The following is a 13,661-nucleotide window of genomic DNA, read 5'->3' as shown; positions in this document are numbered from 1 at the left end:
CTGTGGAAGCCGCCACCTGTAGGGGTTCCGGGGTCCTCTGAGGCCCCCGAATCCCGCGTGGCTGTGGTAACCCCCGGTTTGGTGGCGTTGCCTCCTGCTGACTCTGATTCCCACAAGACTCTGGCAGTTTCACAGGCACCAGCACAAACCATAAGGCCTGCCCCGGAGAACCGGCCAGGTAGGAAGGGGCTGGGACCCCGCCTGGGGCGGGGAGGGTCTCGGGGGCACACGATATGACTGGGGCCGGGGTTCTGAGCGGACCCAACCCCGCCCCTGAACTCTGAGCAGACATGGCTATTCTCTGAGGAATCTTCCGGAAAACAGCCCGGCTCTGGGGCCCTGAGGCGCCACGGCCTGGCACCGATGGTTCTGAGCATCGGGTCCACCTGGCTCTGGCGGTGGCGGTGGCGGTGGCGGTGTGAGGGCTGCGCTCTCTCAGCCCCCTCCCTTCACTGACCCGCTCCAGGGTGTGGCCATCGGAGTATGAGGATAGTTGGTGGAAGGCCGGCTTCACAAAAGAAGTGGCCCTGGCAGGTGAGCCTGCGGGTCGACGATGAACACGTGTGCGGAGGCTCCCTCGTTGCCAGCCGCTGGGTGCTGACGGCCGCCCACTGCATATATGGGTGAGTGTTCCAGACTGGGGGCTTGGGCCCCTGGCCTGGAACCAGTCCTGTCCCCTTCCCGGAGCTCTGTCTTCCTCATCAGGAAAAGGGGGTCACGGTCCCTCTTCTTCAGGTTGTAGTCAGAGGTAGGTGATGTTAGGGCCCTTGGTAGCCTGGAAAGTCAAATCCAAAATCGGGTTCACAGCCACCTGGGATGATGAGCCTTCATCGAGCGGCAGGAAAGGGGAGAGGTGACAGTTGGGAGACAGTGTACGAACAAAGGCTTTGAAGGAAGACTAATTAAGGGGCGTGAGTGTAGTAACTTGGCTAAATCAATGGCTCAAACTTTACTAAGCCTAGGAATACCTGGAGAGCTCGTTAAAACACAGGTCGCCTGTCCCCGACTCCCAGAGTTTCCGATTCAATAGGTCAGGAGTAAGACCCAAGAATTTGCACTTCTCACAAGTTCCTAGGTGATACAACTGATGCTGCTCATCTGGGGACTAAACTTCGAGAACCACTGGATAGAGTGGCCCGGGGTCCGGGGGAAGGGATGTGGTTTGGAGGGAGGCAAGCGGCCTATGGCTGGCATTGGAGATGGGAACAGGCTGGGAAGAAGCTGGAGCACGCGGAAGGGGAGCGTAGACCCTCGAGGATCTCTCTGCAGCCATCTGGACTACACGGCGAAGATTGGAGACATACACATGAGGCATACCTCCTGGACGGCACTCAAGGTCCCGATTATAGATATCGTGATCCACGAAGATTATAAGCCTTTTGGAACGATCGAAAATGACATTGCTTTGGCTCTGCTCGAGTTCCCTGTGAATTACACCTCACACATCCAGCCCGTGTGCTTCCCAGAAAAGGCTTTCATGGTGCAAGCTGGTACAGAGTGCTGGGTGACCGGATGGGGAAAATTACACGAAAAAGGTGAGACGGCGAAGCCAGACGGTAACAGACTCGGGCTCGGGAGAGGCTGCTAAAGAGACAGGGAGGCAGTTTGCCAGCAAGTGAGTAAGGGAGGAGGGTGGCGGAGATGCGGCTAGGAAGTAATTTAATGGTGTTGCACATTTCTATTAGCATGTCAGGACCCAGGGGCTTGGGTGACAAGCAAGGGGGTTCTTTCTAGGGTGGATTTTAGCTCATGGGGGTATCGATCTGCCTGCTAATCTGAGCTGTCCTAAACTAGAAGGACTTGCGTTGGTGGATGAGGAGATTTCTGTGAGTGAGAAGGGGCCAGGGAACAAACACGCCTCTCGGTGAAACTGTAAAGCTTCCTATCCCCATGGGGGAGAGGCTGGATTTAGTACCTTTGGGGCACTTTCTGTCCGAGAGTCTGTGGTCCTGCTCTAAAGACACCTTACTGATATATAGGACACCTGTCACTATTATTAATACTACGCAGAGTGACAGATACTTGGCTTTGATTTCTCAGGCCGATCAGGGCTCACCGCTCCCTGTCCTGACCTGTTCTTCTTTCTCCTGTCCTGGCTTTGATTCTTACCTCCTCCTCTCCCCACGTCAGCTTTGGACCTCGTTTCCTCCAGTGTTAGGTGGGGACAGTATCCACTGCGGAGAGGGTGTCTGTATACGAACACACCTTTGAGATCCAGAGCGGGTGCCAGGGGCCTCCGTCCGGGCCCACTAAGCAGACCCACCCACTCCGAAATTATCTTTACAGATTCTAAAGACGCAGCTCCAGAACTGCTTCAGGAGGCCGAACAAAGCATCATTCGCCATGAGAAGTGTAATGAGATAATCAAGAAGAAGTTGAGGAGTGAGGCTAACATGGTCAAGAAAGGGACCGTCTGTGGTTACAATGCCCTAGGAAAGGACTCCTGCCAGGTCAGTTCACGGGCCTTTGCCACCTCTGCATGTCGCTTGTCACCTCAGAGGTTCTTCATCCACTGGTAGGGGATCATCTTGCTTATGCATCATCTGCCACTCCCTCCATTCGCTCTTTATTCAAATTAAGGGGATTCAAAGGACAAGCTGTCAAGGTTCTGCCAGCTGGCCTGACCCGGTCCTTCAGCAGAGAGGAGATGATGCTGCCCCGAGTGAGACAGGGAAGGGGGAGAGATTCGGGCAGGAAATACCAGTAATATAGGTCACATTTTTGAACCCCTTCTATGTGATGGGCAATATACTTGGGTAAGGATTTTATTCGTTATTATTATCTCAGGGTACGTGTATTTTCTTTGTTTATATTCAATATTTTCTGTACATAATTTTTTGAATATGTATGCAAATTTCGTCTGTTGAGAATTTTCAACTTTCGAATCTCATTCTCAGACACCTGGGCTTGGCGGGAGCTTGGGGGAAGCCCAGGCGAGCCCACCTCCCCAGTGCCTTGCAGTGTAGCCAGTCTGTTCTGGGGTTGATCCGCTTTCATTCCTCTCTTTGTTTCTTTCTCTTTCTCCAGGGAGATTCTGGGGGGCCCCTGGTCTGTGAATTTAATAAGACCTGGGTCCAGGTGGGGATTGTGAGCTGGGGCATTGGCTGTGGTCGCAGAGAATTTCCTGGAGTTTATACAGAAGTTAGTTTCTACAAGGACTGGGTCATTGATCACATGAGTCAGGCTTCTTCTCAGTACTCGGCAGGCTTCCTCCTCCTGCCCCTGTGTCTGGGGCTGCCCCTGGGCGTCCTGGCGGCTCCCTGACCACCGCGGCCCTCTCCCCTCGTTTCTGAGCCTTGCGCTGGGCCTCTCCTCCCACCTCCCACCCCTTCTCACTGCCCTGCTCTCACGTGTCGGTGGGGACTTGCTGACCCGGTGGAGACCACATGCTAGAGGACACAAGCCAGACTGGAGTCCCGAAAGCGTCCCAGCCTGGTGCTCTGGTCACCTGCCTCGGCCACGCCGACACCTTGGCCGTGCCCAGCCTGCTGGGAGGGAGGGCGAAACCGTCCCAACTCGAGGGCCTGCGGACCCGCCGGTGGAGCACGGTGCTTCATGGACGTCTACGACGTCTGCCAAAGAAGAGACGTCATCGGTGGTGAAGAGCTTTAGACCTGTCGGCTTGGTGATTGTCCAGAGAGAGTGAATGCGGTGTCACCTGGTCCCTGCTGTCTGGGGTGGGAGAAGTTCCTCTGCACCCCCAGTGTGTGGCCCGCCTCTGCCACACAAGCTTTCCTGAGTCAACCCAATTTTGGAGACTCCTTCCTCAGTGCCCTGGTGGCCACCTCCAGGCTCACCCCAAGTTGTGTTGAGGCATTAAGGAGTGCAGAGGTTTCTGATGTCAACTGAATAAATGTTTGGAGAGTGCATTCTGAAGCTCTGCTCTCCTGGACGTTGTGGGCTTGCATGTAACATACCCTGTAGATAGTCTCCCATTATGCTTAGGGACAATATGCGGTTCTTATTAAGCCCTAGAGGGGAGTGAGTCCCCACCTGCTCATATGTGAGTCCTAGGGATGGTTCGAGCCAGCGGCCGGGGCCATGTTCCCTGTGCTGCCGTTATAGTCATCAGCGTGTCCGCTGGGAGTTTTGTCACCTAATTTAATAGCGTCTGCAGCTCAGAATAGAAGTTCAAGGAAAAAAAGAACTAGGAGCAAGAGTGAAGTTGGGGCATGAGAATTATCCCTCCTCTTCCACTGCTTTTACTTTCTGTCCCCACTCCCCCTCGTTACCAAGAGCTGGCCCTGTCCCCGCTGTCCCCGCCCCAGGAAAGCAAGAGAGACTCACTGGATTAGGATCTAGTTCTGTATCCTTGTTCCAGGGCTGAGTGTCCCAGTCTCTCTGTGTAGCTGCTGATTAACTCCCTCCCCTGCCCTCCGCAGAGGTCAAGGTTTTAGCTCCCAGATATCCGTGGCCTTCAGAGGGCATTCTGTGTCAGTCCCATGTGTTGCCCAGGAAAGGCTGGGCTTGAGAGACAGAGTTTACAACAAACCTATAACATCCCAAATAAGTGCTCTTGGTTAGCAGTTAGCTTTTCTCCTTCTTACGGCTCCACTCGGTCCTGCGGTCCATGCTTTACCTGGAGGGCTTGTTAAAATGCACATCACTGGTTCCACTCCCAGCGTTTCCAGCCCTGTAGGTCTGGGGTGGGACCTGAGACCGTACATCTCTACCAAGTTGCCAGGTGATGCTGTAGCTGCTCCGGGTGCCATGCTCTGACAACCACTGCTCTGCAGAACAGGAGTGCAGAAGGCACCTCCTCTTCAGTGCCTGGGCACACATCACCTCTACTCACTTCCTATTGGTGGGAACTCGTGTGAACCCCCTTAGATGCCAGGCTGCGGAATGTGGTCCCCAGAGCTGGACCCCCGCACTGGACGAGAGAAGCAGGAATCTTGGTGGTCATCTCCCAATCTCTGCCACACCAGCAGATCCAAAAACAGCATCCTGCACAGATGCCCTGTGACAGCCGGGGGCCTGGCATATGCCACCATCTCTTTCAGTTGCGCCATCCGGTTAGCGGGCTGTGGAAGAGGAGGACTTCTTCATTCAAATCTGAGGTTCAGCCCAAATGTCACCTTCTCTAAGACAGCTTCCCTTAGTCCCTATCTTTGCTCGGGGGAGCAAGGGCGTTATTGTCAGAGGCTGGGTGACAAGGTGCCACCTCTGGTCCAGGAGTTTGGGTATACTTTCACGGGCCTGGTTCTGGGGGGCACTGTCACCAATTTAGGGCCCTTGGGGGTGCTTTCATGGGGCTGGCGGCGTGGAAGGGCTCCAAGGTCACCTGCCAGGAACAGGCACTGAGGGGAGGGCGCAGGGGCGCGCGCGTTTGGGGCTCCAGGGTCGCCAATCACGTGCCGTGCACGCAATCGTGCGCGGAGGGGCGTCACGTGCCTGGAACTCCGTCCGGTCACGTGCTGGCGGCACCGTCACGCATCCCCGCGCCTTCGCGTCTCGGTCGCCGCCAGGTGGCACCTCGCGGTCCTCAGGTCCTCATGGCTGCCTCGCTGTCCGGCCTCGGCGGTGGGCCTGGAGCCTCGAGGCTCTGGGGTCTGAGCCGCAGCTTCTTGATGCTGCTGCTGCTGCTGCTGCTGCCGCCGCCGCTGCACAACCTGGGTGAGGCGGTGCCATCGCAGGGCCTGTTCTTCCGCCTTCTTCCCCAACCCCCTCCGCCTCCCCCTGCAACCCGCAACCTTCCAACATTCGGCGCAGGGACAGGGGCCGACCCCAGGACGTGGCTCTTTGTTCTGCCCATCTGGGACCTTGTGACCTACTCACCCCGCAGCCACCTGGCCTCTACTACCTGCTCCCAGGATCTCACCAGGGCCGCTCCAGGGGTACCAAATCCCTGCCCTCTCTGGCCTCCTGCCTCAAGCCCCACCTGCCCCACAGCCTCCTGGGGATTCCTGGCTTTTCTCCTAGCTGGTCAGCCATTTCCTTCCCCTGTCAGTGTGGACCTCGTGGCTAGGACCCCAACCCTCTTGACAGCATCCTCAAGCCTCCAGCGCTCTATCCCCTACCCCTGGCTCTCTGAACTTCCCAGGGACCTGGACACCACTGGAGATACCCCCTGGGGCGTGCCTCCAATCCGGAGAAAATTGGTGGTCCCCACCTACTTTAAGAATATTCCAAAATTCACCTTCTCTCCAGACTCTCTATTCCAACCCAGTGCACCGCACTAGAAGCTGCTTCGTTCACTCGGTGAACACAGGCCTGGAGCTGCCATCTCCCTTGACTCCTGCCAGCCCCCAGAGGCCCTTCCAAACCTGGCTACTCACCACCATCCTCGCTCATTTCTTTAGGAGTCACAGACAAGTCCCCTGTTCCGGGCCCGCCTGCTTCCGGCACGGGTCTGCAGCCCTGCCTGTGTGTGCTTCCTCTGCCACCCCCCACGGACCTGTAGCCTCGCCCTTTCTGTTTGCTGTGTTTCTTCTCTGCCTCTCTGCCCTCACTGCTGGGCTTCTCAGAGTGAGAGTTTTCATGCCGCCCTCCAGTCCTCCCTTCATCCTTAGCCGATTCCTGGCACGGCTCTGCCTTACTGTCCCAACCTTCTTCCTGCCCCCTCCTTTTCCATTGTCTGTAGTCTGCAGGCTTCTCTCCAGATTCCGCTCTCCCTCAGGGTAACTCCCTTGTTCTTCTGTGTCCCTCCCAGCCACCCATGCTCTGTTCGTCCATGACAGATTGGTGTTCCCTAAGGTGCGTTCTGGGTCCCCTCTTTGCTGCTCCCTGGGTGAACGCATTTGCCCTGGGGCAGTGAGCTGCCATTTATGTGACGCTGCCTCACCAAAACCACCTGTCTGGGCGCACATCCACCTGCTTGACACCTCCACCTGAATGACCTAGAAACATCTCAACCGCCTGGGGGCTGAACCTGAGGCCTTCGTCTTCCTACAGACTGGTTCTCTTACTCCGTCCTCTGACTCAGTGGATAGCAGCCACTCATCTCTAAAATCATAAATGGGAGGTTGGGGGGATGGGGCGGGAGGTAGAGGGGTCACCCTAGACTCAGCCATCTTCCCCCGCCTCCAGCTTGCCATGTGTGCCCTCGCTGCCGCTTCCTCATTCAGACGTCATCTCTCGCCTGGTTTCTGCAGAGCCTCACTGGCTTCAGTCTTGTCACCGTCCCGTCGATTCCCCATGCCTCACCTCCACGGGCCTCCTGCCTCCCAGCAGGCCTTCCCTAGGCTTCGTGGCCTGGCTTATGAGGCCTGTCATGATTGACCCCCGACTCTGCTCCCCTAGCATCATTTCTTGCCATCGTGGGCCTTGCCCTTAATCTTCCATTGCCTCAGGCACACACCATGATGCTTCTTTTGCAAGGAACGTCATTGTCACATCTCATTTCTGTTTTACCTTCTCATCTTTAAGACTTGGCACAATCACCCCTCTTCCTAGAGGCCTCTCTGTCCACCACTTCTTCTGGGCTCACCTGACACCTGTGGCTTTGTCCCCGCATTGATCTCACATGATTGTGGGTTTACTTCTGTCTCCCCTGCTGGACAGTGTGTTCCTCAAGGGCAAGTACAGCGTGTGTCTGTCTGATACACCGCTGTCCTCACCAGCTCCGGGCTGTAGGCATATTAGAAAATATTTGGTGAAGGAATGAATGAACTCCTTGATGAAAACGCATCTCTTCACTGTCATCCTGTCATGACCTCTCGCTTCATCTCTGTCTCTCTTTTCTCCTCCAGGTTACAAAGAAGACAGTGCCAAACCAGGTGGGTAGGGTACACCCCTGCCGCAGGAAAGCCTCAGCTCCTGGGAGGGTGTGTTCTGAAAAGGGCAGGGTTTCCGGATCCGTTGGAAACAGGAATTTAGTGTCAAGGGCTTGCTTTCTAAAGTCCAGCCTGTGGCCGCCAGGACATACAGACCTAACGGTGCAGAGGAAAGAGCGGCTGGGCCTCCCATGGGAATGCAGAGCCTCTCTGAATCCGTGCAGGCTGCATCCGAGCGGGAGCCCTGTCCAGGAAGCTGATGCAGACCCTTTTCTACACAGTTTCTTTGGGGCTCTAAACTGTTATGTTGCAAGTAGAGCCTCCAGGGCCCTGTGGCAGTGCCTGCGGAGCCTGGCTCTGCTGGGTCTTCCTGTCTTTTTCCTTCGACCTCAAGGGTGGAGGATGGGTTGATCCTGCTTGTTACGGGCCTCTGTTGTCATGGGCACACCCTGATTTGTTAAGTATTGTTCCATCCATAGATTAAGTTAGTTATTCAGCTTATGTCCATGCCCCGCTCCTGTTCCCTCTCTTTCCCCTCTTCCCAACCTTTTTTATACGTTCAGTGTGTATCTCTCTGTTGGTGTGTTCTTGTAAAAATACGTATTGCAGTTTTGGGTCTATATCTTTTTAGCTTACACAAATAGTATATGCACTAAATCTCTGTTTTCTTTTCATTCAGCCCTAGATTTAAGAAAAAAAAAAACCAGTTTATTTTGAAATAATTTTAAACTTACAAAACACCGCGAAAATACTACAGTACAAGGACAATGTCTTTGTGATTATGGCAAATATACACATACGTCATTTTTTCAGAATTAGTTGAGGGTAACACACAGCATGGTCCTTTATCTCTAAATACTTTGGTGTGTATTTTCTGTGAATATTCTCTGAGATAGTCACAGTGCACTTACCAACTCCAAAAATTTACATCGATGCTGTCTGTCCTTTTATCTACTGTCCATGTTCCAGTTTGGTCAGTTCTGTGATCCCTGCCAGCAATCAGCGAAGGTGTATATATTGCTCAAACCTACCAACCCTTGACGCCATCCAGCTTTTACATTTTTTTGCTAATCTAATAGGTAAAAAAAAAAAATAACTTCTTGATTTAATTGACATTTTTCTCGTTACTGATGAGTTTGCGCGTGTCCTAATGTGCCGTTGGCCTCTCGAGTTTCTTCTTGTAATAAGTTGGCCGTCCTCATCCTTTGTCCCTTGTCTATTGCTCTTCTTTCTTGTTGATTTCCTAGAGTTACTTGTATATTCCTAATAAGAGTCTTGTATTGATTTTAGATATTGCTAATATTGCCTTCCAACCTGCCATCTGTCTGTGAGCTTTGTTCCTGGGGTCAGGAATCCTTGATTTTGATGTAATTACAGCCATCAGGTGAACGCTTCCTGGTGTGTGTTTTGAGTTTGGTCTTAGGAGTCCTTTCCCACGCCATGTTACGTGGTCTGCTGCTAACGTCACGGTTTAACCTTTTGTGATTATGGTGCCACGGTGCTCTGGGAAGGGAATCCAGCTTTTCCTTCTATAGTGAGCCAGTTTTCCCAGCACCATCCTGTCTCTGCTCAACGAGCTATCCTTTGCCCGCCAATTATGGAGGCTCCTGCCTTTATTCATTAAGTTCCTGTATTCCATGAGACAACCTCTCAAGTTCTCTATTCTTTTCCTTCGGTCCATTTGTCTGTCCTTGTCAGCATCGCACTGTTTTTGTTCTTAGGGCTTTGACGCGTATCTTAATATCTGCTAGGGCAAGTGTCCCTTCTTTGCTGTACTTTTTCAAAGACCGATCTATTCGCGGATCATTGTTTTTCTATTTTCGTTTTAGAATAAGCTTATTAAATTTCTTTCAAACATTCTAACTTGGAAAGTGACTTTATAGATTAATTTGGGAAAATCACATCTGAAATATTTAGTTCTATTTAATAGCAAGGGATGTCTCTTCATTTATGGCAGTCATTTTCAGTGTCCTTAATGAGAATTTTAAATGTATTGCCACAGAACTCTTGCATAGTGTCGATAAGTTAATTCCTTTGTACTTGTTAATTTCTTGCAATGGAAAATATGTCTGATTTTGAATATATTTTCTAGTTGGTAGTGCTGGCGTAGAGAAATATTATTGACTTTAAAAGTAAATTGTTGAAGTATTATATACACACACAAAGTGCACAAAATGTCAGTTCAGCTCAAGAAATTATCACACAGTGAACACACCTGTGCAGTCACCACCCAGGTAAGTAACACACAAGAGGCAGAACCACGCCGGCCCCTAGACTGCTTTCTCAGTTGCTTCCTATGTCCTCCTCCCATGACGTACCCATTCCTCGCTTCTGACAGTCTAGGTTATTTTTACCCGTTCCTCGCGTTATATGATGTTTGCTGTAAGTTTGTGGCCTATAACTTTTATAAAGTTAAGGGTTCCCTTTTCATTCCTAGTTTGCTAAGTAAGAGGGTTTTTGTTTTTTTTTTTTTGTTTTGTCTTTTGTTTTGGTCATAGCTATGTGTTGAATTTTTCAAATGCCTTTTCTTTTGCGTATTGAGCAAAGCACATGATCTTTCTCTCTGTCGAGAAAAAGAATTGTTTATGTGGAGAACACACGGAGGGCTCCTCCGTTGTGGGACCACCCTTACACTCTTGGGACAATCTCCACGTGATCACGGCACACTCCTTTTGGCTGATACTTCATTGGTACCGTCTGCATCTGTGTTCATCCATACAGTCGTGCAACTTGATTGTTGGAACTAAGAACTAAGGGGGTTGGAGTGTGCACACTAGGAGTGAGCAGGCGGCCTCAGCGGGCTCCAGTGGCCCGTATAAGACTTCCGACACACAAATCTGGAGCTTTCCTTGACTCTGAGCAGTGTGGGCCTCTAAGAGGTGCAGTCAGCATTACAGCCTTCAGGAGCATGGCCTAGGGACTTACCCAGACACAAGAAAGTGAGGTTCTGTGCTGACTGCTCCCCGCTCCCTGTGCGTCTCAGTGCCTCTCTCTCCTCCTGTGATGTCTCTACTGATTTTTAAAAAATCTCTGTCATTGTCATTTCTGGCCTAGCTCAGTGCCTTTGGGCAGGTCACTGTCCTTGTTGCCCCCTCAGTCAGCCCCTCTTTGAAACGGGAACGAGACCCCGAGTTCGTAGCCCTGTACAGGTTGCCCCAGGGGCATCTTGGTCTCAGTCATTCTTATTCTCCTCTATGTGGCCGCTGTGTCTCCCTGGCACACTTGTCCCTGAAGCTTGTGGGAAACCCTGGTGGTCGGAGGATGTGGACATGACCCGCCATTGGCCCTGGGAGGTGAGCCTCCGACTGGAGAATGAGCATGTGTGTGGAGGGGCGCTCATTGACCTCAGCTGGGTGGTGACTGCTGCCCACTGCATCCAAGGGTGAGTGTGGCCCACGTGTCAGGGCCTGGAGTGCCAGGGCTGCAACGGGCCCAGCCCAGCCTCCCCGTGTCCCTCGTGAAGCTAAGTGGGAGTGGGGGAGGTAGGAAGCGTGGGAAGGATGCCTAGAACAGGGGAGTCATGCTCATCAGCCCTCACAGGGCCCAGGGACTGAGCTGGGGCGGGACTCCCAAGCAGTAGGCAGCCTCAGTACCGAGCGCCCACCCCTCACACGCATGAGAACATGTATGTAGACCAACACCTGCACGCCTGCATACACAACACAGAGACCAGGCTACCTCGAATCAACTTGAATGATGAGTGAGGGGATAGTCTTAGCTCCGACCCTGAGGGCCCCCGGCTGGATTAGCAGGTTGAGCCAGCAGAGCAAATCAGGCAGGACATCTGCTGAGGGAGAGGGTCCTTGGTGGAGAAAGGGGCATAGCGTTTCTGGGGACCCTGACATCTACCAGGTGGGCTCCGTGTCTCCCATAGCACCAAAGAGTACTCGGTGATTCTTGGCACCTCCAAGCTGAAGCCTGCGGACCCCAAGAAGACTATCTCGATCCGTGTGAAGGACATCATTATGCACCCCAGGTTCTGGGGCCGGACCTTCACCATGGGCGATATCGCCCTGCTCCAGCTTCACACCCCTGCCATCTTCAGCAAGTACGTGCAGCCCATCTGCCTCCCAGAGCCCACCTACCACCTGAAGGTGGGGACGCAGTGCTGGGTGACCGGCTGGGGCCAGGTTAAGCAGCGCTTCTCAGGTGAGCAGGATGGGATAGAGGTGGGGGGCGGTGCTGGGGTGGGGTGGGGTGCAGAGTCTGCCAGTTCTTTCACGTGCTTCTTGGGAAGCTGGCAGCTGTTACCTCTGCCCCCTGGTGCTTGGGTGTGTTAGGACTGCTCATGTCTGGTTCACACCGTTGTGCCTGCCACGGGCACCTCACCCCAGCCTGGCCATAACTGGGCTGAGCATGACCGTTTGCATCATGGAAGCTCAGAGTCGGGAATTCATAAATTTGTCCACTGGACAGACTTCTTCCACACGCCGAACCCTTGTCATGGGGAACACGTGCCCTGCCTGCAGGGAGCTCCGCCTGAGTGGGTGGGGCGCAGGCTGACAGGGGGAGAGGCGGACACTTTTCAGATGATCTCGAGATCAGCCAGGAGGATCTGGGAGATGCTGTCGGAGCAGAGTCTGCCTGAGCTGCCTGTGGGAGGCTGACTGTTGCCCAGGTGGCCGAGGGCGCAGCCACTGCGGCGCTCAGAGGCTGGAGAGCAGCTCTGTGTGGTTGGGGTCTCGATTCGTAAGTGTTTGTGTTGCAGCTTGGATTGTGGGCTGCTTGTTTCAGAAGGAGAAGCTTCTCAGAGAAAGGGGTCCCCGAAGCACAGCCGTAGGGACCGAGGGGCTTGCCAGACGTGGTCCACAGAGCAGGGGGAAGGGCCACGTGAAAAGGGCGTGGAGGCGTGGAGGGGCGGGGCTTTGCTGACTCTCAGGATCAAGGTGACAAGACGCCAGGGAGAGGCTAGGGCCGAGTCGGGTAAGGGGTCAGTTCTCCCCGCTGGCCTCCTCCACAGCTAACTCCACGCTGACGCCAGAGCTGCAGGAGGCCGAGGTGTTCATTATGGACAACAATAAGTGTGACCAGATTTACCGCAAGAAGTCCCGCATCCTCCGCATCGTCCCTCTTGTCCTTGGGGACATGATCTGTGCCACCAATTATGGAGAAAACCTGTGCTATGTGAGTTTCGAGGAGGTTCTTGCAGCTCTCCTTCTGTTGGGGACTCCCGGGTTGGGGGACGGTTCCCTGGGGAGGGGTTTGCTTGGCCTTCCCCTTTGTCACCATTGCCAGGCCTTGCTCTGCTCCCATGTTTTTTCTCCTGAGTCTTCGATTTTGCCTAATGTTCCGGGATGGGGTCCCAGCTGTCCTCAAAGAATGCAAGACCCTTCCAAGCGGAACTCAGAGGGTGGATGTTCTGGGTCCCGGCTGCACCCTGAGCCTCCGTCACTCCTCTCTCTTTGCCTAGGGTGATTCTGGGGGTCCACTGGCTTGTGAAGTCGAGGATGGATGGATTCTGGCTGGGATATTGTCCTGGGAAAAGGCCTGTGCCGAAGTACAGAATCCAGGCGTGTACACCCGAGTCACCAAATACAGCAAATGGATCAATAAGCAAATGAGCAGTGGGGCTCTCCCAGGCCCCCACAGTGCCACATGGCTCCTACTCCTGTCCCGGTTGCTGCAGCCCCGGATGGTCCCCTGATCTCCCCTCTCCCTTCTCCCTGCTTTGCCTCTGCTGAACGGGGCCCGATCAAGGACAGACCAAGGTCATGTGTCCTTCTTCAACGAGAGTCAAGGTGGGGACAGAGCAGCCCCTGGGGGACTGACTCCTGCTCAGACATCCTGGTAGGGAGGGACGTGGTGGACGACTTGGCCTTGGGTGTCCAGGAGAAGGGACGTGTGGCCTGGAGAGGGCTTTGGATTTGGGGACCAGAATAGCAGGTATTAAATCTGTGCAAACGTGAGCTGGCTCTGTTCTCTTTTCTGGGTGGCCCCGGGTGGGGG

General features: G+C 53.8%; 2 protein-coding genes across 2 annotated transcripts in view; both read left to right on the top strand.

The window, feature by feature from the left end:
* PRSS43 (serine protease 43) overlaps positions 1-3,264 on the top strand; it is a 4,147-nt gene extending 883 nt beyond the window's left edge. The window contains exons 2-6 of the mRNA XM_006914914.1: positions 10-98; positions 468-623; positions 1,270-1,535; positions 2,296-2,450; positions 3,028-3,264. Coding sequence (XP_006914976.1) covers positions 10-98; positions 468-623; positions 1,270-1,535; positions 2,296-2,450; positions 3,028-3,264 — 903 coding nt within the window. The remainder of the gene's footprint in view (positions 1-9; positions 99-467; positions 624-1,269; positions 1,536-2,295; positions 2,451-3,027) is intronic.
* A 7,720-nt stretch (positions 3,265-10,984) lies between these two features.
* LOC102883067 (serine protease 45) lies at positions 10,985-13,359 on the top strand. The gene is made up of 4 exons (XM_025048922.1): positions 10,985-11,097; positions 11,590-11,767; positions 12,651-12,839; positions 13,126-13,359. The coding sequence occupies exons 1-4, from the start codon at positions 10,985-10,987 to the stop codon at positions 13,357-13,359; spliced, it is 714 nt and encodes a 237-aa protein (XP_024904690.1).
* The last annotated feature ends 302 nt before the right edge of the window (positions 13,360-13,661 follow it).

Source organism: Pteropus alecto, unplaced genomic scaffold, assembly GCF_000325575.1.
Source record: "Pteropus alecto unplaced genomic scaffold, ASM32557v1 scaffold156, whole genome shotgun sequence".
Taxonomy (NCBI): domain Eukaryota; kingdom Metazoa; phylum Chordata; class Mammalia; order Chiroptera; family Pteropodidae; genus Pteropus; species Pteropus alecto.
The sequence above is the reverse complement of the archived record's forward strand: the minus strand, read 5'-3'. Positions and strand labels throughout refer to the sequence as shown.

Excerpts from the sequence above, each read along its gene's own strand:
- LOC102883067 (XM_025048922.1), top strand. The coding sequence starts at position 10,985 with ATGACCCGCCATTGGCCCTGGGAGGTGAGCCTCCGACTGGAGAATGAG. Across the intron at positions 11,098-11,589 it reads GCTGCCCACTGCATCCAAGG|CACCAAAGAGTACTCGGTGA; the intron begins GTGAGTGTGGCC and ends TGTCTCCCATAG. Across the intron at positions 12,840-13,125 it reads ATGGAGAAAACCTGTGCTAT|GGTGATTCTGGGGGTCCACT; the intron begins GTGAGTTTCGAG and ends CTCTTTGCCTAG.